At 46.5% G+C, this 25,448-nt stretch overlaps 1 protein-coding gene across 13 annotated transcripts in view; it reads right to left on the bottom strand.

The window, feature by feature from the left end:
* mef2d (myocyte enhancer factor 2d) overlaps positions 1–25,448 on the bottom strand; it is a 74,400-nt gene that overhangs the window by 31,961 nt on the left and 16,991 nt on the right. For 12 of the 13 annotated variants that reach the window (XM_034612415.1, XM_034612419.1, XM_034612423.1 and 9 more), the window contains exons 2-3: positions 10,074–10,468; positions 3,999–4,202 (exon numbers count right to left, since the gene is read on the bottom strand). In XM_034612415.1, coding sequence (XP_034468306.1) covers positions 3,999–4,202; positions 10,074–10,127 — 258 coding nt within the window. In that variant the 5' untranslated portion in view covers positions 10,128–10,468. Of the gene's footprint in view, positions 1–3,998; positions 4,203–10,073; positions 10,469–21,062; positions 21,350–25,448 lie in introns of those variants that run through there. The other variant, XM_034612416.1, reaches the window with a different exon arrangement.

Raw genomic sequence — 25,448 nt, 5'->3', positions numbered from 1 at the left:
AACTGGAGAAAAAACAGCGGCTGCTCGACTGAAACTCGCAGAACGAGAAGACAAACGTGTCCGTGACCGAGTCTTCATGTGATGAAGATTGTTTTGTTTCCCTAACAGAGCAAAGTAATCGTCATTATTAATCACGAGAAACAAGACATGACGGAGAACTCAGGCTTTTCTATAAGAAGATATTCTGTCAACAAATCGCACAAAACCAACAGTGTGTGTGTGTGTGTGTGTGTGTGTAATGTACAGTATGTTATCTCTACATTATAGAGCAAACACTATTAAAAACACATCAGTGAGCCACACTGCTGCGCTGCATGAATGGTCCTTCATCACCGTGAACACACACACTCACACAGACACACACATCATACACACACAGACACACACAGACACACACACAAGCCGTCCTACCACCCCAAGTACAAGCACTTTAAATGTGGATTAATCCGCAAGTGAAAATATTCCTCCTGAATAAGCAGCTCTTTTTTATTCCATGTATTTTTTTTAATAAAACTTGATTTATGTCTCCAGAAGAAACCAAAATGTTTTGCAGCCACAGACACAGACAAGTATTTAGAAAACATGACGCACAAATATGTCATTGGTTTTTAATGGTATTAAAATAATACCTTGTCAGTTGAATAGAGCTCTGTGGGAACTTTACTTATGACCTTACAGATGTTTCTTTTTACGTATATAACAAGTCACAGGATTATTAAATTAAATGTGTTGCTGCGGTTTTACAGAGTTTCTCCCTCCGAGTCTAAATGATTCAAAATGCCACCGCAGATACAAAATAATAAGGATGAATGGGAAATGGTCGGCGGGCAGACGGCGCCGACACCCGCTTCACAGGGAGGTGTGTGTGTGTGTGTGTGTGTGTGTGTGTGTGTGTGTGTGTGTGTGTGTGTGTGTGTGTGTGTGTGTGTGTGTGCAGCACATCTGGCGAAGGGGACAACTGAGGACAAACGCTGGAGAAAGTTGCTTAATGCCTCCCGGCCTACAGGGAGAGCGGGTGAGGTAGCGTGTGTGTATGTGTGGGGGGGGTGGGCAGTATGCAGGGCGCTATAGTAGAGAAGTTCCCATGTAGGACACACACACACAAACACACACACACACACACAGAGGCTGACACACAACCGAGAGGCTCACCAGGGCTGAATATTGTATGAGGCGTTCTCATGGGCCACTGCTGTGCGTGCAAACAGAGACACACACACACACACACACACACACACACACACACACACACACACACACACACACACACACACACACACACACACACACACACACACACACACACACACACACACACACACACACACACACACACACACACACACACACACACACACATTAAGAGAAAGAAAGAGACAGTGACACACTTGAAAACACAAACACATGTACGCACACAAACAGGGCCAGTGGAGCTTGAGCTGATGTGGCCTGGAGCAGCCCGACGCCCTGCCACACACACACACACACACAAACACACACAGACACACACGAGCCATCTGCAGCTGGAGATACAGCCTAGAGAAAGGGCTTTACTGCTGACACTCTGAGACGGACAGGAAGAGAAAGGGAAGAAGGGGAAAACTGTCGTGAGCGAGCGAATCTGGAGATTAGGAGGAAGGAGAGAGCGAGAGCAGAGTCAAAGGAAGGATGGGAAGTGGCAGAGCGAGGTGGAGGTGAAGAATACGACTGCCTCCATGTTGCCTTCAGCTCACACGAATCCCAAACTGCCTCACCGACACATTCTGCGATTATTGGACTCGAGTCCTGATTGGATGGATCCAACAACTCGACTGTTCTGTGACATTTTGAAGATCAGTTCACTTTGAGATTAGTCCTGTTGAAAAGTTTACACTCCTCATCCTTGAAGCAGTTTCTCTAAGGAAAGTGAATCAATTTCAGATTGAGGACTGATAAAAAAGCCGTTTGCTTCTTGTGCTGCTGAACTAAACAGAAGAACCTGGTCAGTGCAGAAAGGAGGAAGGATGAGAACTTAGGGACAGGATATGACGTCATTATACAGCGTCCCTGCTCTCAGCTGAGTCAGGAAGCATCATTACACCAGCTAGCAACCGATTTACAGGTGTGTGTGTGTGTGTGTGTGTGTGTGTGTGTGTGTGTGTGTGTGTGTGTGTGTGTGTGTGTGTGTGTGTGTGTGAAGCTTCAGACAAGAGAATGAAGGCTCACAGCAGCAGTTAGAGGTCAGAGGTCAGAGGAAGCTCTCAGGTTGAATCAAACAATCTCTGAAGCCTCTGGGCTTCTTCCAATAATAAGATTTAATCCACAAAAAGAAGCCTGAGAGTGGGAATCATCATCCAGGGTCAGAGTTCAGCTCTCCTGGGACACAGGCAGTCGTTATTGCCTTGTTCTTAGCAGGTGTAAATAAAGAGTGAAAGGTTGAATTATTCAGCAGGTGATTGTGCAGAAGCAGCTGATAAAAGCATTTTACATTATTGCCAACATGTAATATGACTGTGGCCCACGGCAACACACGTTTTCCTAAATAATGTGGCCAATTAGACGAAACAGAAAATTCTCCATGACTTCGTGTTGACAGTGTTTGTGGCCGACTGATTATCAGCTCCTGCAGCTGTACGTGTAGAAGCAGCTTTAAGTCGACGCTCCATATGAAGCCTAAGTGCCGTGCTGCAGCGCGCACGGCTCGCTGAATCATACCCAACCATCTCGTGTTCAATTCATGAGAGGGCCATTATGTATAAAAGGGTCAGCAAGGCGTGTGAATGTGCTCCGCGCTCGCCTGACGAGCTCCAGAGAAGCTCTTTCCCACAGGGAGCAAAGACGTGAGGAAAAAAATTATTCTTCCTATTACTGCAACATAAAAACAGAACTACACGTTTGCCCTCACAACTTCTCTGCTAACCCCAGCGCTGACATCTCTTCCAGTCGATATGCAAACCAACAAACATTGTGTTTTCCTCGGAAGGCTCTTCCTCTCTCTGGTGGCCATTTTGTGCCGAGGTGGAATCGGCTCGAGGTGTCGTACTTTGGCTCGATGCTGTTGTAGAGGTTTCTGGGTAATGACGGTGTGAACAATCTGTCGTGGAGGGTAACAAGGCTAAGTCTGTTGTACCTGATCCTTTTTCTTTGCCCTTCGTTATTATGTAAATATCGTAAAGAGGTGTCAAGGTTTAAACGCTTTAAACACATAAATACAACATATTTTACTTATATCCTCCATGTTTTTCCCACATTCCGACTTCAAAATGGAGAAACATCTTCATGACCTTCCGAGGAGCACGTGAACGCACAGTAAGCTACAGTCAGCAAATGTTAGCTTAGCATAGAGACTAGAAACAGAGGGAAACAGCTAGCACGGCTCCGTCCAAGGGCAACAACCACAAACAACATTTAACGTGTTCATTTGTGAGCAGATTTTTTTTCTGTTTCCAGTCATTATGATACGTTAATTAACTCCTGGCTCCACCTCCATCATTACCAGTTCGAGATGTGAGTCGTATCAATGATCAGATCTAAAGTATGAGAATCAGATTCTTCCTGAAGCAGGAAACATCAAGTTCAGATGTAAAGATCCACGATGAACCAAAGAGGAGGCTGAAGTCGACCGGACTGAGTTCAAGGCTCCGCAGCTCCTCACTTCATCCAAAGACCCTGACGAGCAGTCACTTCCACGCTGGACTGCAATGAACCGGACTGGCTTTGATAAAGTGGACAATTATGTCTGAACGAGTCTGGAGAGAACTAGATTAGATTAGCTGGGATTAAATCTTAACGATCGCGCTGGGGGAAATAAAGTGTTGTTTTAGCACCGAGTGTCGGTACGATGCCCCAACACAGAGCAGGACGAACAGAACGAATAATCCCTGCGACAGAAGGAAGAAGATGTGAGATTGAAGAGTTGACAAGAATCAGGTCACTGTCACAGAGTGTGTGTTTTTGCCCAGACTCAGTGGTTTCCCATTGTTTCAGCTGCTACTCCCCCCCCCCCCCCCGCCCTTTACCTCGATGATGTCGGCGTTGGTCCGGCTCTCGTGCGGCTCGTTGTACTCGGTGTACTTGAGCAGGACCTTGTCCATGTCGGTGCTGGCGTACTGGAACAGCTTGTTGGAGTGGTTGAAGATGATGAGGGCGATCTCGCAGTCGCACAGGACGCTCAGCTCGTACGCCTTCTTCATCAGACCGAACTTCCGCTTGGTGAACGTCACCTGGTGGAGCAGAGAGGGGGAGTTACATATTTAAATACCAGAAGAATTAAGTATTGTTTTCTAGTGCAGTAAACTGTTTTATCCTGTCGATAACAATTTCTGGAATATCTAATTCCAGAAAGAAATCTGTAACCAGCATAGCCAGAGGCCACTGAACTACTTGTTATAAAAATGATAAGATATATAAATTATATAAAAAGGTGACAAGCAGAATAATTCCTTCTTTTAACAGCTTTTATTGTGCTAAAGACAGTTTGTATATCTTGAAGGGCCCCTGTGCCTTGGATGTTGACGATAAGGGCCCTAAGGTCTCCGAGGCCCCAGGAGAACACACATTTAGGATTGTGAGAGCTGAGGACAGACGTTTAGAAATGACTGACCTGTTAAGTGTTTTCATTTCCCCTGAAACTTCCCTCCTAACTAAACTGCTCAGTTTAAAACAAACAGACACTTAGAGTCGACATTAGGACTTTTCTCTGTGTGTTGTAGCTCAGCTGATCACACACGCAGCAGCTTCCATGATCGGCTTGTTTGAAGCAGCTTGTAACATCGGTTTAGAAAAGTGCTCTACAAATAATTATTGTTAATTATTATAATTATTATCATTATCACATGTGTTGTCAGTGACATGTGTTTCTCTGTTCACCACCATAATGAGTGAAGGTACGAAATAAATTAGAACCACAATTTGATTAAGGATCGTTAAATGCCATCAGGTCAATCATCATCAGTTCGGTTCCTGATCTTCTTCTTTTGAGGTGCAGCCGCGTCCACGTTGAACTAAAGTGCAAATGCAAGTGTTTTGTTAAACCACGTCCGACAGCTTCATGGGAGGAACTGTGTAATAATGCAGGGTTGTTCTAAACTAGTGAGGCAGCAGCAGCTGGTCATGGAGCAGGCGTCAGCCAGTGAACACAGGAAGCTGAATATAGCGGGTTTGGCCGAATTCTGCCGATCTACCGAGAACAGTAAAAACTTTATGAATGTTTTAAAAGGGTCATCGACACGGGTGGGATATCTCCTGGTGCTGGTGCGTTTCTGAGAGCGAGTAAGAGATGAGGAGAGACAGGACGTTTAAATTCCACTGAACCATGTGTTTTTGTTGACAGCACATCGACACGCGTCAGACCTTTTTCTCAAAAGCTGTACGACTCCTCTTTTCCATCGTGAGACGTTTGTTTTCTGAGAAACGACATCAACACGCCCACTTGTTCGCTGGGATCTTTCCTGCTGTATTCTCACATGGACCAGACTTCACTGCCGGTCTCAAAGCAGCTTTATTATGAGATCTTTTATTTTGTTTAGTAACATTTTTAACAATATGAAACTGTCGCAGAAACCATATAGATAAATATAGTGTACACACATATACATATATATTATACACATCTGTATATACAAAGAGAGAGAATATACACAGTACATTGCTTGTGTCAGGATTTGACTCCTCTGATGCTTTGTGTTTCTATTCGATTATCTTTGATCAATGTTTTATCATCGTGGGAACGACTTCAGTGAAACATTCACGATAGAGACATTTTTAGGAAGCTGACACACACACACACACACACACACACACACACACACACACACACACACACACACACACACACACACACACACACACACACACACACACACACACACACACACACACACACACACACACCTCATCACATTCACTCTCCTCGTCATCTTCACACTCTGTTATGCTCTTTTCCATGCTCTCCTTCTGTCACACGTTATTTGCCTCACTCACTCACACACACACACACACACACACACACACACACACACTCGCACACTCACTCGCACACGCACACACACACACACTCTTGTATGAGCCCCCTCAGTTGTGAACAAGCAGAACAGAGTGGAGCCGAAGCACAGGGGCCCTCGCTGTCTGTTGGCTGCTTCAGAAGCTTCCCAGCTATAACCAACTGGTATTTACAATCCACGGAGATTTGGTTTAGTTTGGATAAAACACACATTGAACACACACACACCAACACAAACACACACAACAACACTCACCGGGGGATAGAAACATTAAGTGAAGAGAGAAGAGGGAAAACCTTCAGGTGCTGATACAATATCTGCCGTCTGATACGGGGGGGAAAGTGAATGTGCACAGATGGGCTGCAGGAGTAAACCGAGGGTGTTAGAAACAGGAAGCTTTGAAGCCCGCTGCTCCTCGGGCGCCGTCCACGAGTGACGTCAACACGTTTTCCATCTGACGTAAAAATAAAAAAGCCAAAACGCCTCCTGTGACATCACTTCAGGGGCCGACGAGGGTTCAGCGAACAGTTTGAAAATGAGTATGAAAATGAGGTGAATCCTAATCAACGTGATGAACAGAGCTCTCCATCATCAGAGCCTGGAACTCACTGGGACGCTTCATGCTGCCGTTTCCTTGAATTTATCACCTCACAGATATATGACTTCATTTCGAAAGAAGCCCCTGTGATAAATCTCCTTTAACACCGATGTCACAATCTCAGGAAGTAACAGGAAATAACTCGAAATACCTTTTTAGAATAAAACGTTTTAGCTCCGTATCAGAAATAATCTCCATCCATTGAAATCTCCTTAGTATGTTATTTCATTGTTGTGTAAATAAGTAGGTTGGGGATTAAATTAAGCACTTATCTTCTTAAAGGGTAAAATGATAAAGGAGTCTGTCGGAAGTATAGCAGGTGTTTTATTTTGAAAACCGCATTTCCCAAGTTCACTTCCTCTTTGTTTCTGACTTTCGTTGGGGGGGGGGGGGGGGGGGGGGGGGGGTTTGTATTTTCTTTGCTCTCGCTACTTTCACTGTTTTTGTGTTGTAAATGTGACGTGAAGTTACTGAAAATGATTTGTGATCTTGTCCTGGTGATGTTGTGTTTTGGAGTAGTCGTGAAAATATCGATTTGTTGGAACTGCAGTGGATTTAATACGTAAAGAAAAGGGGGGAGAGATGGAGAGGTAGAGAAAGGAAAAGAGACACGGGGGATAAAAGTGAGAAGACGACGATCTGACAGTCTCTCCATCTTTCATATCTCTTGATCCTTTATGTCTTGCTTTGGCGCCCGACATGTTTCTCATCCCTCCTTCTCTCTCGTCCTCCTCCGTCTTCTTGTTTTCTCGCCCTCGTTTTCTCTTCCTCTTTTTTTCCACATCCTCCCTCCCTCCCTCCCCTCCTCTCACGCTCGCTCACTCATTGCTTCCTGCTGCCACAAATCAAATTATATCGGGGTCGTATCCATGGGCAACCGACTCCCCTCCTCCCCTCATGCCTCCCCTCCGCCCCCCCATTTCCCACCTCATCACACACTGAAACCATCATCTTACCTCCCTTCATCTCTCTCTCTCTCTCTCTCTCTCTCTCTCCTATCTTTATCTCTCTGCTCATCTACATATCTCCCCCTCCTCTCTCTCTCCCTTTCTCTCTCTCTCTCCGTCTCTCACACACACACAGAATGAGCAGATACATTTTGTGGCGACGTTGGAAAGGGAGGAAATTACGGCTGCGCGTGATGACAAGAGGCGCCGGTGATGGAGAGACAAGCCACCGAAAACAACAACAGCTCTGCTAACAAATGGTCATGATTCAGCACCGAAAACAACCAGAACGAGTCCAAACTACAAACTCCGTCTTAGAGGAAGCAGCCAGCGTGGCTTCTGTGCGAGTTTGGGCCCGACTTCGATCCCCGTGTTTGTCACAAAGGATAAACAAGCTGGAGGTAATTGACATTAAGAGCAGAATTGCCAGGTAACCAATGGCAACTGGAGAACAAGACGCCGTCAGTGAGGAGAGGAAAGAAAGAGAAAGAGAGAACGAGAGAAAGAAAGAAAGTTTCTCTCACACAGTCAACACATTTTTCAGTGAGAGAGATTATTTCCTGACTAGACCCTCGACATTTGGAGCATTTAAAAAGTGAAGGAACATGAAACAAATGAGCTGTGATAGAGTTTGAAAAGAATAATCATAATCACTAGTATTTGTTTTATTAAAGAGAAAATTAGAAGATCAGTTTGTCTCATTAAAAAAGGAATGTGGATTGGTTCAAGAGAGGTTCTTCTTATTTCCTAAAGAGAATATTTTTTCTTTATTCTCCTCATATTACGTAATATTACCAGAGTAAAGTTGAACCTGGATTGTTCCCACAGCTGTGAACCTTCAGGACTGATGAGTTCTCATGTCTCCAGCTTTCCTCACACACACAAGAACTCTTTCTAGTTCTTCATTCCTTCTGCTGGATGTTGTGCAGTTGTTTCTTGGAATGAAAACCACTTTTTCCTCTCAACTCTTTTCCAATGAAAAGTCAACACTTTAACACCGTCTTCAAATAAAAAAGTAAGAATGCATCGATCAGTCCAACATCTCCAGTTCTGCCTCTCGTGTCTTTGTTTGTGACGCTGTCATGTTTCCAGCCGAGGCCCACACTCCAAACGCTGTTTGCTTTGTGGAGCTTATGGCAGCATCTCTGAATCGACACGTAGGAGGGTGACGGGCGGCGTGTACTCCAAAAAAAAAAATCATTTGATTTCCTTTCAGGAGCTGCACTGTTCATTAGCTGCAGTAACACAGAGCGAGCGTGAAAAAAACACTCGTTTCTGTAGTGGCTCAGTTCTCTGCTCCACTTCAAACGCAGCAGCCTCGTCGCTGATATAAGAACCGGATCCTGTTTCTCTGCGTGTTAACAGAGAAACAGAGGAAACACGAGGTGTAAACGCCGAGCGCAGCTCTGGGTCAATACAAGAGTCACAATGTCGTCACCCCGATAACGTGTGATTAAGAAACATTCGCTGCTTGTTAATCACCTGATCGCCGTCAATGAATAATCCTTGATTCTGACACCAGGTCCATGTTTTACCACCGAGTGCGTCACCTTATTGACAAACTGTTTGACACCTGATACACCAGCAGAAATAGCTGCACCCCCCCCTCCCCCACCCGTCTCCTTTATGTCCGATTGTGTACTGACGATAACAACCCGTCCTACCCGGCTGACCCCCTGCAGGCGCCGCTTCCTCCCCTTTGTGGAGACGCGACCTGCTAAGATTGATGAGGAGAAAAGTGCGGATGATTTCGCCAAAACCCTGCGGCTGCACCGCGCTCCGCTCAGGTCTTATTCAGACAGGCACCTTGTTTTCCTCCTTCCGTCTTGTTTTTCTTCTTCCTCCGCTTTTGAAGGTGGGCACGTCAAATCCATTACTCAATCGGCTCAATGGAGCAAAGCCCATTTACCAGTTGACTCATTTTAGATGGATCATTTACCCTTTCATCCACTCTGACAATGCCACTGATGTAACCATAGGGACTGAGGCTGTGTTTTTTGGAAGGGGAATATTATACTTGCTCTTTTTTACTGTAGGCAGTCTGAGAAAAACCCATGATGGCTCCATGGAGTCATATGAGCCTCATAAAACACGATGCTATTGTGCTGTTCTCATGGGGCACAGCTCAGAGAACAGCTTCTATGTTGTGCTACACAGGACGAGGGCAATGTGCTGCTGCACGGAACCCAACACTGTGTGTGTGTGTCTTTGTGTATTAGAGGTTTACTGTGTTGCTAGAGCTTGAAAATACATCAGTGTGATAAGAACTAACTGAAACGACAGAAAAGTGAATTGAACGTGTACTTTAATTTTTTTTTTGGTCTGTTCTCTGTCCCATCCACCAACAAGGAGGAGGCAGGTGATCAAGAAGGCCTCACTTTTGGGAGCCGTCTTGTTGTCCATCTTTATTTACAGTCTATGGTTATAATGTTCAGTTTTGGAGGATGTAGTTTGTGTTGCTGTTGTGTTGCCGACATTGGCACAAACGAGGGCGATAACAATAATAAGTTATTAGACATTCAGACATTGTTTAAAAGTGGAACTCACCTGTCTGTTGCGCTCGTCCGTGATCCTCTGAATCTGAATCTTTTTCCTCCCCATGTTTGCGGCGTTGCGGTGGAGGGGGCAGGGGAAGCGGCGAGGTCAGAGGTCACAGGTGAGTGTCGTGTTGTGTGTCTTCCTCCTCCTGAAGCCTCTGGTCAGTTTGTTCTCTCCGTGCACGCGGACTCTGTCGGAAGCAGCCGGGCAGAGAGGCTGTCACCGGGTAGAATTAAAAAACAAAACCAAAAAAAAAAGAAAAAGAGGGAGAAGGAGGAGAGGAGAAATGGGGTTCGGTGTGCGGCGCCCTCTTCAGATCATGGTCGTGTTTCCCACAGCAGGTCATCCACACTCAGGCTGAACTGGGATCCTCTGCCCTCCCCTTCACCTCAGCTGGGCAGCTCCTGGAAAACAACACAGAGGAATTCATCGGACTGAGATAAACAAACTGAGAAGTGCGTTTGTATTCTGTGACCCACTTTACTACAAACACCGTCTTTGCCCTGACCCTCATATACGAGAGAATAAATGATGCAGCGATGCATCGGAGCCGCCGTCAAATCAGGAGTACTTTGGGCTGGAACATGAAGGGGTGCGGGGGTGGGGGGGTGTTTGTGGTGCTTCATGAGGCCCTCAGGGGCCCACGAGGAGGGAGGCTGTGCTGTGTCAGCTTCATTAGAGGCATCACCGCCACATCACTGATCTGCTGGTCGCCCGCGGCAACAGGCAGCCCGGCCGGGGCCGCCTGACACGCCGAATGTGAATTCCCCCCCCCCCCTCCAATCGAAAGCAGAGCAGAGATGTGGATTCTACAGATTCTCCTTCTCCAAACACGTCCCTGTTCCTGTTACTTGACAGGAAACAGGTTCAGCGTGTCGCGTGTGGACAGTGACACACACGACCACGGACGGAAGCGGCTCCACTATCAACTGCACAACGTAATCCAGGCACATCAGCAGTGGGATTAAAAGGCAAATTTCTGCAGTTTTCCGATTCAGGTTTTCTAAAACTCTCAGGACAGATGCCGGGCGGATAGTGATGTCACATTAAAGACAGGCTGGCCTGTGTGGTAATAACATTATTATTAACTAACCTGAACACTGGCCTAATTCCCCGTGACAGAGGGTGTAAAGTGTGTGTCGGATTCAGCCGCGCATCTAACTGACCATGAAATAAAGGAGGTCTGCCAGATTCCACAATGACTGTTCAACTGAGGATGGGTCAAAATCCTAATTTTAAAAAAAGGGGCAAAGCAGAAAGCGTTTGTGCAAACTCATGAATGAATGAGAAGGCGTCAGCAGCACAGGAATGAAAACAGAGGCGAGGACTGTTTTAGGCCCTGTTGCTACTATTTGTGGTTCAGCTTTAAAAATAGCACTCTATATATATATACATACAGTCTGTGCACACAGTGCAGCGCGCGCACACACGCACACGCACACGCACACACACGCACACGCACACACACGCACACACACAGAGCCATTAAAGACCTGAAGCATCTGAGAACATGAGCTCAAATCATGAGATGTTGAGATTGTTTGTGTTCGTCGATCAGTTTGTTAACTTGAAAAATAAATCTGCAGGAACTTTAAGGTTCGTTCTTGTGAAGGAAAGATTTGTATTCGTTGAAAAGCGCATGTGAATAAACGCACAGATCAAAGTTTCCACATTGGCTACGAGAGCTTTGATCCCGTCTTTACACCCGAGTCTTATTGGACGATGACTTCATCTCGGTTCCAAAAGACTCACAAGATGGACGACGGAGCAGGTTAGTCCCAGACACAGGTGCGTTTGCTCACGTCCAATGATGTGACGATGCTGAAACGAAAAATGTCCCATGTTGTGTTTGTCGGCAGAAGCTCCAGCGACGCACCGCAACAAAACGTAAAAGAATGATTTGTCCCTTCCAGATCTTTTCAGCCCCACTTTGAGCCCATGTGAGCCGAGACTCCACAGCAGCTCTCGAGCATTGTTTGCATTCCATCTACCTGGGAGAGCGGCAGAAGAAGAACGCCCTCCATTTACATCCATTCTTATGAAACAAAGAATGCAAAATAGTCTGTCATGGGACTGACAGTCCTTTTGTGCTGCTGTGGGCGCTGCGCGGCACACTCGCTCAGAGTGGATGCAATTGACTTAGCTCTGGCGATGAGTCGCTCATGAATTATGCACTGATGGAGGAGAGTGGAGGGGGTTTGAAGAAAGAGGGTGTTATGAGTGTCATAATTGTTTTGTAAAAAGGCTTGATAAAGAACTGGAGGCTGGCTGAGCCTGGTTTCTACAGCGAGCTGCAGGAACTCAATGTACAAGCTATTGGCAACATCGGTCTCATATTTGGTTCCAGCCCCTTCAGCACGATTATTATTATATTTTTTTAGGAAAAGCCATCTTCAACTCCTCCCTTTTGACACGATCAGATTTAATAAGAGAAATCAGCGAAGGATAATGAATCCTTCCTGCGTCACCTCATTAGTGCTTTTTCATTCAGCGTCAGTAAAGAAGTGTCGGCAACGTATTTCCACTAAATAATAACAAGGTGTGTGTTCGTAGCCTCTCACAGCCGTCATTAGCCACGGAGCGAGCGGCCAACTCGCTCCAGTTGAGATGAAGTTCAAAAGCAGAGCGCTGAGGGATTTGTCTTCAGGCTGTGGGCTGATCACACATGAAAAGGCGGCTTTATCTGCCCGCGGTGGTCAAGTCCCGACCTTTTACCCTTCATGCTGCCGGAGCTCGCTTCCCATGTCTGATGTCAGGCAGAATCTCTGCTCTCACATGGGAAGCGAAGGGCCTGGAGTGTGTCTGCTGCCTCGCTGAGCAGGCCAGAGTGACAGAGAGGCTCTGGACGAGGAAAAGATAAACGCTGATAATTAGGTATCTACAGCAGACCTAGATTAGATCCCTGGGGAACGCCTAAAACGTATATTTCACACGGACCCACTGACAAGCTCTTCTTTCACGTTTTATAACAGAGAATATGGACATAAAAGCACGAATTGGGAATAAAGGATTTGCGAGCTTTTGAGGAAACTGCAGAAATATCAAAACCAGAGCTGCTGCAGCCTCGATATCTCAACAGTTTTTAAGCACAGACGCTTGAATATTACGGCTGTCAGGATCTGATTAAAAATTAATCATCCCTTTGGATAAACTCTGTGTCGATAAAGATCTGCGCCTTCTCACGCGAGATGTTTTCATGCACCAGGAAAAATATATATTTTCCAGACAATTTCAGCCTTTTTCTGGAATTGGCTTCGTTCTGGACTGGTTCCAGTGTCTCTGGAAGAAACAAGGAAACTTTAAATCTACCAAGAGGCTGAAATATCAAACAATAAACCAAACTAAAGAAAGACATCGTACGTATCGTTATAGAAAGATGTTATTTAAGGGGATAGTGTGCATTAGAAAAGAAGTATAAACGCCATCACTGTGCTAATGTGTCCACTAAGCTTCAGTGAGGCCACATCAGGTCATATCCTCGGAGCAGCCTGCGACAAAGATTAGTCCGTAAAAGAACAGTTAGAAAACGTCGCGTCATTATCCCTGACATCTGTTGCTGCGGCCATTAAATATTTGAAAGCTTCAATCTTCTCCTCCGACCATGTGGGTGGGAAAACATGAGCTGCAGGGGCAATATTCAGATTTTAGCATTAACAGAGATGTCTTCTTTTTTTTTCAGCTACAACACGGTTCAAAGTTCGGCACAGCTGCTGCCGGAAGCTTCCCAGTGCAGCCGCGGCCTTCCACAGCTGCACAATAAGAAGCTTCCCTCGAGCAATCTGGGGTTAAGTGACTTGCTAAAGAGCACGTCCCCCAGATTTTCCCAGCTGGTTAGTGAACTGCTGACCTTTCTCCTGACAACCTGCCCTGCCGTCCTCTCGGCTACCGCTGCCCTCGATATTACTGATACGCCGGCACCAGTGTTCCTGCCACAGGCTGAATGTGTCACAACCTGCAGGGAAGCGGCACAGGGCTGTGACTGAGTCGTGACACACGGGAAACAAGCCACTCACATGCACTCTCGAAGGTAACACATGCTTTCTTGAATTAGAGAGAGCTCTGTACGGCCGTGTGACTTTATTCAAATACCTCTGGATTGAATGCTTGTGTCTGAAAACATGGCGAAAAGGTCACGACTGTGTTGTTGTGTCCTTGATGATTGTTGCAGTGTTAAGAAGACGGAAAATTAAAAGCTTCAGATTTCTCTCAATTGCTGCCGGACTTTCATTTCTTGAAATCTTTAGATCTAAAACGGGGACTGAACCAGGAACTACAGTTCTTCACTGGTCCAATGTTTCCACTGGAAATGTTCTACACGAACCCGACCCTGACCCATCTATGATTTGAAAGCTGAGACCTGGTCCCCATGGAAAGAAGACACAGACTTGATCTGCACTGATTTCACATCTGATTTATTTAACAAGTTCAAATTAATTCACAAGGTGTCAAAACCAAACTTTGTGTGTTGTCTAATGAAACGTTAACGCAGCCTGCAACTTCAACCAAAAACAGCAAAAGTTTGTTTTCATGGTTTCCACAAAAAGCCTCGGTTTTCTTCTCTTCTGATGACATCGTCCTTTAAAATCAGAAATGAAAAATACAATTTCAAAATCACCCTCCGCCCCCCCTCAACTGAGGCATTATTTTTACAGCACCATCATTTCTAAGGAGATTTATGGAAGCGTGTTGATGATCCTAAACCTCTTAGGACACACAAACTCCCATCCTCTTAAATTCATTCTCAATCAATGAGCGTTGTCGTTACGCCGACAAGTCAAGCTGCAGTATCAATGTATCGGTTGGTCCTAAGTGTTTGTTATTCACTTGTGCTTTTTACGTGTGTGAGTGTGTGAGTGTGTGAGTGTGTGTCTTCCTTTCCTGCCCTGGTGTGTGAAGTGGCAGCGAGCAGCCTGGAGCGGAGTGATAACGCTCAGAAGTGGGCTGGTCGTTGCAGGGGAGGGAGCGAGCTGGCGGTTCTCGGCTGCTGGGAAATCCATCACTTTTCCCACTCGGCACCAAAATCTGCACCGAGCAGCTCCACTGCCGACGCCCACCAGCACCAACCTGGACTTATCTGGTTCTTTATGGGTCGGAGCAAGGTGCAAATCCTGCTGATGTCTTAGTAACCGTCTGACACATCAGTGCATATTCATGTGCTCACGCCAGCCGGGACGAACACAAGTGAATAGAAGGGATGTAAATACTGACAGAAGTCAGAGTTTGGGGCCAAATCAACAGATAAAAATCAGTGGATGAACCTTCAATATCTGTTTGGAGACATTTTCTACCAACTGTCAAACGCTCGGAGACAAACGACCACACTAACGTGAGCGACCTCTGATAAATCTCACCCTGCTCGGACTCAACCGATCAAAGACAGTAACTGAAGCAGTAAACTGTTGTATTTGCAAGATGATGCACCCCCCCCCCCCCCCAGAGGGAGAGGCATTATATACTGACCCTGAACCACAGCACCTGCATTTCACAGGAAAGTGCCTCCTTCTTAAATCTGCCCTATGAGTCACTGGCCACTGTTTACTAATGTTGATATGGTTCTGGACATTTCAGGGTCACATTTAATCCATTTAGACCTGATGCAACATATATGTGAACAGACCTTTGAGACCTGGTGCGAGGTTCACGTGATTCTTCCTTTAGAGCCGGAGGAGACGAGTGCTTCCGTCTCTATGTTCATTCTATGGTCACAACATACCGTTATAAACACAGCATCGTGCGACAATCACAAGGGTCTGAAGATCTTGCTTGTTTAAGTTAGGAATCCCTCCACGTCACATGTTAACTGAAATCTTAGCAGATCACATTAACCGTCAATAGCATGTATGACAAACTCTCATATCAGTTAACATGCTGTATTGGAAAAATATCACCGCAGACCCCCCCGGGATCAGCAGGATATGAAGGCCTCAGGTTTCAGTATTCGGGCGACCGGCCTGCACGCAGCTGATGGAGCGGTGACCTCTGCAGCCGGCCATCAAAATGACCGATCTGCCCCTCGGTTTGAAGTCAGAGCGGATCAATACTTCACCAATATCCATTCATCACTCAAACCGGCCTGACGTGATGGAAGAAACACGAGCTGACAAATGAGGCTCCGTGCAACTGGGAGTCACGTGGAATCAAATCCGCAGAAAGAATCTGTGTCAGAAATGAAATGAACCTTCAACGCAAGTTTTAAAGAGAAATACCAAACTCTGGACATTAATTTGTGGAAGATGTTTGGATCTACCAGGTGTCTCATGATAAGATGCTGGAGTTTCATTATGTAGGATCCAGTGGTTTTTGGAACAAGCTAATAAAGTCACATTCTGACAGAAAACATCAATCTAAGCCTTATTTTGACATCTGTCTCCTGTGAAGAGGCAGTTTCCTCTGAGTCTGTTTGAAAGAACCAAACAGACTCGGAGGAAACTGCCTTTTCAGTGGAGGAGGAAATGTTTGGTCGACTGTGACGTTATCAGACTATCTCACTTTGGATCTAGAATCTTGAAGCATCTTGAAGTTTGTTTTTTTCCAAATGTTTCTTATAATATCTCAGATTTGACCTTAAGATTCTGTTGAAGATATTTGTCTGATCCTCAGATAAAAATCTCAAGTAACTCGACTTGTGTTTCCACCATTTGTTTTCCTGTGGTTCCAACTTTATGAAGATAATGATGCAGCAAATCAAAGATTTACAAAAAACTTAAATGACGGACGAAGGTTTCACAGTCGGTTTGTAAACGGTATATTCATTTTTAAATGTAGGACAATGTCGGATGAAAAGTATGGACCCTGCGTGCAAACTCCTGAACTCGACTTCTGCTGCTTCGATTTCTCACATTTGTTTTCCTGTGCGTCCCCCGACTTTGTGAGGGGGCAAAACTAAACCTGTTCAAATATCTGCTCTGCACGTAGAGCTGCTTGGATCCTGAAGACATTAATGCCAAGGTTCATAACAACTCGCCAGCGTCAACACTTATTATAAAATCTGACTCACGGTTACAGGACACAGTGTAAGAGGTGAAATCTAAGGGGCTAGTCCCTTGTTGGGTTACCAGTGAGGAACACTGGGGGGGGGGGGCGTCAAAGCCTCTTCCCTCATCTGACCCGGCGAGGCTCGGTTTGCGGCCCAACCTTGAGGGTGTTCTGCCAGCACCAGCTGTGTGATATTTACAGCCTGTTGCCTCATGTTCCCGGGCAACCATTGGACACAGCTCCCGCCGCACCCAGTCCTCACCACCCAGCGTGCGTCCTCCATATATCAACAAGACCCTGTGGCTGATAATGTGGCAGAAGCATCGGCAGGTGGAGTGAAGGTGGAGGGGGCGGGGGTGGGGGGGGGGGGATGGTGGCTGATGGAGCTGCTGGCCTTATATCTGAAGTCTGGCTCGCAACTGTTATTGTGCCTGTGCGTCTGCGCTGCCAACCCTGGCAGTGCAATATGATCTCCCCTTCCCCCTCTTAACCAATCATGGGTGAGACTATGGAGAGGTGGGGAGCGGGGGGGGGGCTGATGCAGTGCAAGGGCAGCACTTCTAAGGTGGTGGTTTGGGGGGAGGGGAGGGGGAGGGGTGGGAGGGGTGGGACAGGGATGTGTGGCTCTCGGCTCGTGAATCACGCCCGCGCTGCCGTGCCACTGTCAATACCGCAGTCTACCCGCGCACGTACACACACACACACACACACACACTCCCAAAAACAAACAACCACACACACACACACAAAGAAAACCACACACCCACGCACTTAACACAGGCGCCCTAACTGTCACTGATCTGCTGTTTGTGCTCGTAGCCTCCAGCTTGAATACAAGAGAAATACCCTCATGTACAGATACATGCTCATACTGACGCCTTTTGTCCATCAGCTCGGAAAACATGTGGAGCAGGGAGGACTCACAATGCTTGGTGTGGTTTGTTGTTGACTGTGCGACTTGCCCCCGTCACTGCAGCACCAGCGTGGACTATGTGGTTTGACCTGTCAGGTGACATCACTGCCGGAGGTAGACGCACCTCTCACGCCCATCCCAGAGAGGTGTGAGTCGAGTGGGGGAGCCGGTGGAACACTGACAGGCAGAGAGCTCACAGGATTTTCATGTTTGTTGGCACCGAAGCGGTTCACCTGACGATGTCCCGACAAACTGCACAGAGTGAGCATCTGCTTCTAGAACGGCTCTGGGCCCAGAAGTAAACTCCCCCCTATCTTCTACAGTGACTCTTCAGAAAAGAGGTTTCAACCTGGAACCAGGTCGAGCAGCTACGAGATGAATCGTGACCACGATCGTGGAAAATGGAAAAAAAAGTCAAAAGGTACAAGACTGTGAACATAATTATACTAAGAGGTAAAGAACTACACATCCCAGAAACCAAGGAATAACACAGCGATGGTTGAATCGCTTGCTTTTCTATAGTTCCAGTTTGACAATATGTACTAATATCTACACAAGTTGCTTTAATGATCATTTTAATTATAACAATTTAATAAAATAAAGAAATGTTCAAGTTCCCAGAAAGGGAAGTTTTTAAATGTCTTATCTTGGAAGGATTAATCCTTTCAGCTCCAGAGCTCAGTGGAGTTAAATAGGCAGAAAATAGACAGAGATGCTCCTGATGAGCGAGTATCTCATTGCATCGCTGCTTAATTCCATCCCATTAACCTGGAGGACTGAGTGTGCAAAAGGCCGACGAACACAGGAAGTCTCCAGCGGGGTCATCTTGATTTATTCATGTTCACTGATGGTTACGGTTTCTTTCAGAGAGCGCCGTGTGAAAGGTCACAAGTTCAATCCCAGCAACATTCGCTTGTCCAGCTGAGCTGTAACCAAGCAGAAGCCTCATGTTTATTCAACTTGTGAAATGTATTTAATGGAGCAAAGTGCTTTTCATTCAGGTCCTCGGAGCCAAGAGTTAAACAAACCTCAGGAACGACTGCCTCACTTCAATTATCTGCTCGAGAAACTAAAGCAACTAGTTCATTCTGTTAATTGTTAATTAATAAGTAGTCAAAGTGTCTCAAATGTGAAGATTTTCTGTTTTCTTCATCTCATAACATTGTCACTTTTCTGTATATATAAACTAGTTAACTTCCTGACAGAGCTTTGACTAATAGTTTAAACTACCTGTTTGTCATGGTGCTGTCTGTTCACTGTAAACTACTTAACCACAATTTGAAGAAAACGAAGTTAACAATGAATGTATTTACCCTAACCCTAACCCTAACCCTGATCTGTGCAAAGTGTTTCAGGAATGGACCTGTTGTAAAGACATGAAGTGAACTTCCTACGACAGCGTTCCTCCCACACAGTTTGGCCCTTTGTTTTTGTGGCGCAAAACAACAAAAGATCTATGTCAGAGAAAAATGCCCTCTAGACAAAACACTGATGACATCAATGTGACACTCGAGGACACGGAGACGACGTGCGTACGTGAAAGTTTGGCATCACCAGTCCAACACATTCTCGTCAGGGAAGCCTCACACCAGGGCCAGACGGGCGAGGGCGAGTCGGCCGACACCACAAGCGCTCTCGTTTATTTTCGTTGACGCAGGTGAGTGGGAGGAGGAATGCTGTTGTTTTAATCACAATGATACCTGCCTATTTTAAGCATTCACTACGAAATGTTGTGCGAGTTGTGTCCGTCATCAACTATGAGACGTTGGCACCGCAAGTACGCTGAAGGCTCTCAACAATAATAAACACTCAGCCAAGAGTCTGGCACCGACGCCGCAGCTTCAAGAAGCCAACTGCAACCGTTTCAACAGATTAACCCTCCCTGAAGAAAACAGGTCTTTTACAGAATAAATCACTCGTGAGTGTTTCTACGTGCGGTCATTCAGAAGCACGCGCTCCCTCAGCCCGGCTCTGAGAGGCATCTTTCAGTCCGGCCACAGGAGATTGAGCCGGGGTGGCTTTGTTGTCAAGATACCCTTCAAAACAAGTGGCGAGCAGCTGCTCGGAGGCCTGAGAGTCCGTCCGCTCGTCTTCTGAGCAATTTAAAGTGAGGCAGGCGACCAGGCGGGCTAATAAACCTGAGAAACAGGCGTGTGGAGCAGTATTATAACACCGCAGAGCGTTTGACTCGTGACTGATTCATGTTCTGTCAACACCTCTGAATTTCTAAATGAAACGCGGAGCAGCAGAAAGCATCGTGCCACACAGAAGGTTCACGTCATGATCTGCAGGTTGAGAGAAGGATCTCGAGAAGACGTGGCGTCAGACAGACTGTTTTTCATGTGAGGAAATGAAGATGAAGCTGCTACCTCCTCAGCTCTAAAGGAATAGCCCCAGGCCGCTGAACGTGGATAAACAACTTCCTGTTATTCATCTCCTGTTCCACTTAACTTGGGTTTCAAAAAAACCAAGATATCAGCAGAGAAAGTGAACCATCGACTACGCAGCTTCAAAATATTATATTCGTGGGGCGACAGGAAGTAAACATCGTGGTTATAACCAGTGTCAAGGGCACTCACCCGACACTCTAATGGCCGCACAAGCCTTCAATTGAGGAGAGAGAAAGAACAGGTGTGACGCCGTCAGCTGCACGATGACACAAGCTATCCACCATAAATCTTCACAGCAGCCCCCCCCCCCCCTCGTCGATCCACTCCTGGTCGATTTCGGGTCTGGGGGAAGGTGTCAGCTTGGCGGCTGACGACGGAGAACAGGCCTCACGCAGAAAGTCACCTCGCTATCTGCCTTGGAAAGTCCTCAGAGGCGCCGGCGGGGCAGCCCACCGACGGCTCACCGGACTGATTAGAGAGAGCTGAGAGTATTTTGGAGACCAGCTCTTCACCACTTCAGCTTAAACCAAGCATGAGATATTTGGAAAAAAAAGGTTCGTTCCAGCCAGACGCTGCGAACATTTAAAAACAGTTTGACGTTTTCTCTTCAAGTGATCACTGATCCGAGCAAAGCGGCGCTAACGTCAGCTCAATTACAGCAAAGGAAACACACACACACACACACACACACACACTTAAAAACATACTGGTCGCTCTTACCGTCAAAGGTTAAAGGACCAAAAGGCGTAACAGAGGTGCTCCGACACGGACCAGAACAAAAAGAGTCTGGAGTCTGGATCGAGGCCAGTTAGTTTGAACAAGACGTCCGAGTAGGAGATAGTCCGAGTCCCTGATCGCAGAGGGGAAACACAGGGTCCGACTCAGAGCAGCACATGTGCCACTCGACCATCGGCTGCTCAAGTGACAACTGCTGCTGGAACGCCTCACTCTGGACGCCCCAAATTACCCTCCTCACAGGACACCCCCTCCCTAATGCTGCTGCTGCTTCTCATCACCCCCCCCCCCCCCCCCACGGCCAGCAAACCCCTCCCAGGTCACCCTCTGCCCTAATATGCCTTCAGCAACTGCCACCAATTCATCAGTGTCCCCATGTTGGCAATTGAGGAGCTTGTTGGTCGTCTCTTTAACCAGGAGGCTCCAGTGTTGTGTTTCAGACCATTAACTAAAAATCATGTACGGACGTTATTCTACAAACCATGTATTTATATCCGTGAAAAGTATTTACCACGATTATGTAACTCGTGAGAATCTATTGAGAGACTCAATTTACTTTTGTCAAAGTTGAATTGTTGAGCGGTAAAGAGGTGAAGCCTTTTCAAAGCATTAAATGTCAACAAGTTTGATCATTAAATTATTGATCTACCTAATAATTACAGAAATCTCAGTTTTCTGATGAATATCTCGAGCTCCTATCATCTTATTGGCTTCACACTATGTTAAAGACAGTTTATCCTGATCCCCCCCCCCAAAATATAATGGTTCTTCACAACATTTAATGGTTTTTGCATAATCCTACTGAAAACTAACAAATCAAACAATATATAAACAGATCTATAATCATTCAGTGCAGCCCGACACTGATGGATTAAACATCTCTGTCAAGTTTGGCCTCATTGTACAAATACATTTATTATTGTACCGAAACAAATGGGTTCATAGTGTGTGTGTGTGTGTGTGTGTGTATTTGTGTGTGTGTGTGTGTGTATTTGTGTGTGTGCATGCACATTAGCTCAGGATGTCAGATCCTTGTTGTACACCAATCTGTCCCTTGTGCACATGTGAGCGAACATCCTACATTGGGATCATGAGCTGCTGGCAGTCGGACGGCAGCTGCCTACATACCTTTTGTTCCAGTGGACCCTTCAAGGCCCCCTCCCCACCCCCGAGATACACACACACACACACACACACACACACACACATGCACACGCACACGCATGCTCAGCTGTCGGAGAGTCGAACACACCAGTAATGTCTCGTGCCGCTCAGCCCAAACTCCCCACACTTGATTTAAAAACCAATCCTCTGCTGTCAAACTCCGCCGGCTGCAGCGCCACGTCTCCCGGCCCCGTCGGCTCCGATCAAGAGCGCTATCGAAGCTGTGGAATTCAAAGCGCTCACAGATCTGAACTTGGCGAGATACAGTAAGAGGACTGTAAAAGGAGAGATCCGCTGTCTGTGACCGGTTGCGACAGTCGCTCTGCTTCCCAACCAATGATTCTCAGCCCTTGCCCTTTCCTGACCTTGAAATCGCAGAGGGAGCCGGGGGGCGATGGGGGGGTGTGTGGGAAATGGGAGGCCAAGAGTCTGCTAAACAGTTGTGTCATTGAGTTTCCACACAACACAGCGACTGTGTAGTGCTGCTGAGTGTAGGGGCGCAGGCGTGTCGGTGCCCCGGAGCCCGACGGGTTAAACAAGGGGCAGAAATTCCGAGGAGCGACTTGGTCCTGCAGCAGTAACTTATATGGATAAATCTGAGAGGGGAGGGCGGAAAAGAATGAACTCCCCCCGACTATCTGGAGCAGGAAATCTGCCCGTGGATGGGAAAAATATACAACACCACTAAACACAACAATCCTAATGTCAGAGCAGCGAGGACACAATTACTTGCACTACAAACACAAGCAATCAGTAACAGCCTTATCTCGAAGCCCTTTCTCCAGCCACCCCCTCCCCCCTGCTTGCTTGCCGACCACATTTGTCGTCCGTGTGTGCGGCTGCTCGTGGGCCCTCCGTGTTCAACACACAGTGTTGGCCCGCAGCCTAAAATGGGGATCTATGAGCCTACCTCCGCTCTTCCTGAGACGAGCGCCGGCCAAGACTGTGCTGGCTACATGCGGTGGGGATCCGGCACGGAGGAGAGGTGGGGGAGGCACGATCACTGAGAGAGAGGATATCTATTCTCTCTTCTGTAACAGAGCGGTGAGAGGAAGCTTCGCCCAGAGGCAAGTGTATTTATGTTGAAAGAAAACACACAAGCGTATAAGCCCCTGCGCCTGAAAAGATAAACCTCCGTCCACGTAGCGGCACATTCTTGGGAACAGTTGTAGGAACGGTTTGTGTTTTTGTTCCGTGTGAAAGGTGTGCCACATGAGTGATGTGCCATCACAAAGAGGAACTCGGGAGGTTTTGGTAAAGACAAGATTATTTTGTACTTTGTCTTTGTATGAAATGAGTAATAGGTTTGTGGATAAACACGTTATGCTTTCAAGGGTTTGACAGTGAATACCCTGCTTATGCAAATCTGCCTCCCTCCAGAGGATGGGGTAAATTAAAAAAGTGACAAAGCTTTTCTCTGGTGTGTGACCTACATTATTGAGGAATTCTCCACATTTTTGTCACACTCTCGACAAATCTCGCAGCACAATAAAGCTCACAAGACGAATGTTTTTATCAACAGGACGCGAGCGGCCACAGGACGAGGATCCGGAACCTGATTCTCCTTCAGCGACGCTTCCTCAGCGTATCGGTTCCACACCACGATGCTGGAGCACTGATACAACGAACTTCTGACTTCTGCCGCATGTTCAACGATTTCAAACGGTTCCGGTTCCCATGTGACGACAGCCGTGGCTCCGGTTGGTTCAGTTTCACCCACTGACTTCCACTGAGGTCTGCACCATCAGAGGGAACGTTGTGATCCAAAGCTCGCAGTGTTTCAACGTGCGCTGAGTCAACTCGCCTGAAATAAAAACCACCTACACATAGTTTTGAGGGATGTTGATGAAGAGAACTTTCATTCCAGTCTTCACACATTCTGCTTCAGACCGTTTACCCCAACACACGTGGTTTTATTACATATTCAAACACAAGTTCTGTTCTCTGCTATACGGTCGTTGAGTTGTTCTACTACCGATACTTCTGTCGACTCTCTTCTTGCAAGAAGAAGCGAATCAATGACGGAGGTTTTGAGTCTGTGAGTATATTTTAAAGACAACTAGTTTCTGGGTGGGAAGAAAAAGGAAAATTAAATTTGGTGTTTATGACGGGCACTGCTTTAAATGACGGATAATGAGATTGCAAGTATCGTGTCGTCTCTGTCTGACGTCGTCCTGCCTGACGCTCCCGAACCCGGGGAAGTTTGGCATCTCCCAGCCCCCGGAGGTGTCACAGCTAAAAGGTTAAAGGTCAAGAGCAGCAAGACGAGCCCTAACAGACGCAGAAACCTGTTCCCTTCAACTGTCTGCCTCGCTCAGCTGCCAGGCTCCAACGCCCCCTGAAGCCAGTCCTGCTTTTCCAGGAACCGTTTAATGTCCGGATGCACTTTTACACCTTTTCTGAGGACTCGCAGGACTCAAAATACTCGTGAAAGCTCTTCCTCTGAAGGATTGAAGGTTGTTTTAAGGTGAATTCTATAAACTCCCGTTGAATTCTCTACTTCATAGTGAGGAAAACAAAAAACATCTTTAAAGCCGCTACATGCCTCTCTGTGTGTGCTCGACTCTATTTTAGTGTGTTAGCGCTTCCTGTTCCTGCAAAGGGAAAGTAAACCGCACATCAATGTGGTTTTCTAATTAATGCTCGATTCCTGTTGCTGTATAATAATCCATCAAGTAAATTAAAGCCATAAATCACTCCGCACCTGTGGCTCCCACGCCAGCATGAGCGACTGGAGAGACAGCAGACATTCAGCTGACGCCCAGAAAAATTACACCAGACGGGTTTTTTTTGTTCTTTTTACAGCTGCACGGGTTAAGACAACATTTCATATTAGACAACTTTTTATTTTGATTGATTCTTTTTTTGGAGAAAGATGTGTTGGCAACGTGCGGGAAACAAATGCCAGACAGAAAGAGAAGCTGTGTTTTAACGCTGACATTTTTCAAAGAGGATTTAGTTTTAGTTCAACCCGTCCAAAGGTTTATTTCACCGCTGACAGTCGCCTTTCAACACAACATTTAGCATAGCTGTTTCTATGGTTACCCACAGTTTTATACACTGCGACTTCTGATTTAGAAGAATGATGCGGTTCCACTGCTGCGAGTGGCTCCCAAGCCTCGAGGGGTCGGAAGATGATTTAAGGGATAATTATTTTTCTGTGACTTCTCTCAATGTTTTGCTTTTGTCCGTGAAATCCGGGGAAAA

This window comes from Hippoglossus hippoglossus, chromosome 16, assembly GCF_009819705.1.
Source record: "Hippoglossus hippoglossus isolate fHipHip1 chromosome 16, fHipHip1.pri, whole genome shotgun sequence".
Taxonomy (NCBI): domain Eukaryota; kingdom Metazoa; phylum Chordata; class Actinopteri; order Pleuronectiformes; family Pleuronectidae; genus Hippoglossus; species Hippoglossus hippoglossus.
Note: the sequence above shows the minus strand (reverse complement) of the source record. Positions and strands in the feature narration are given on the sequence as shown.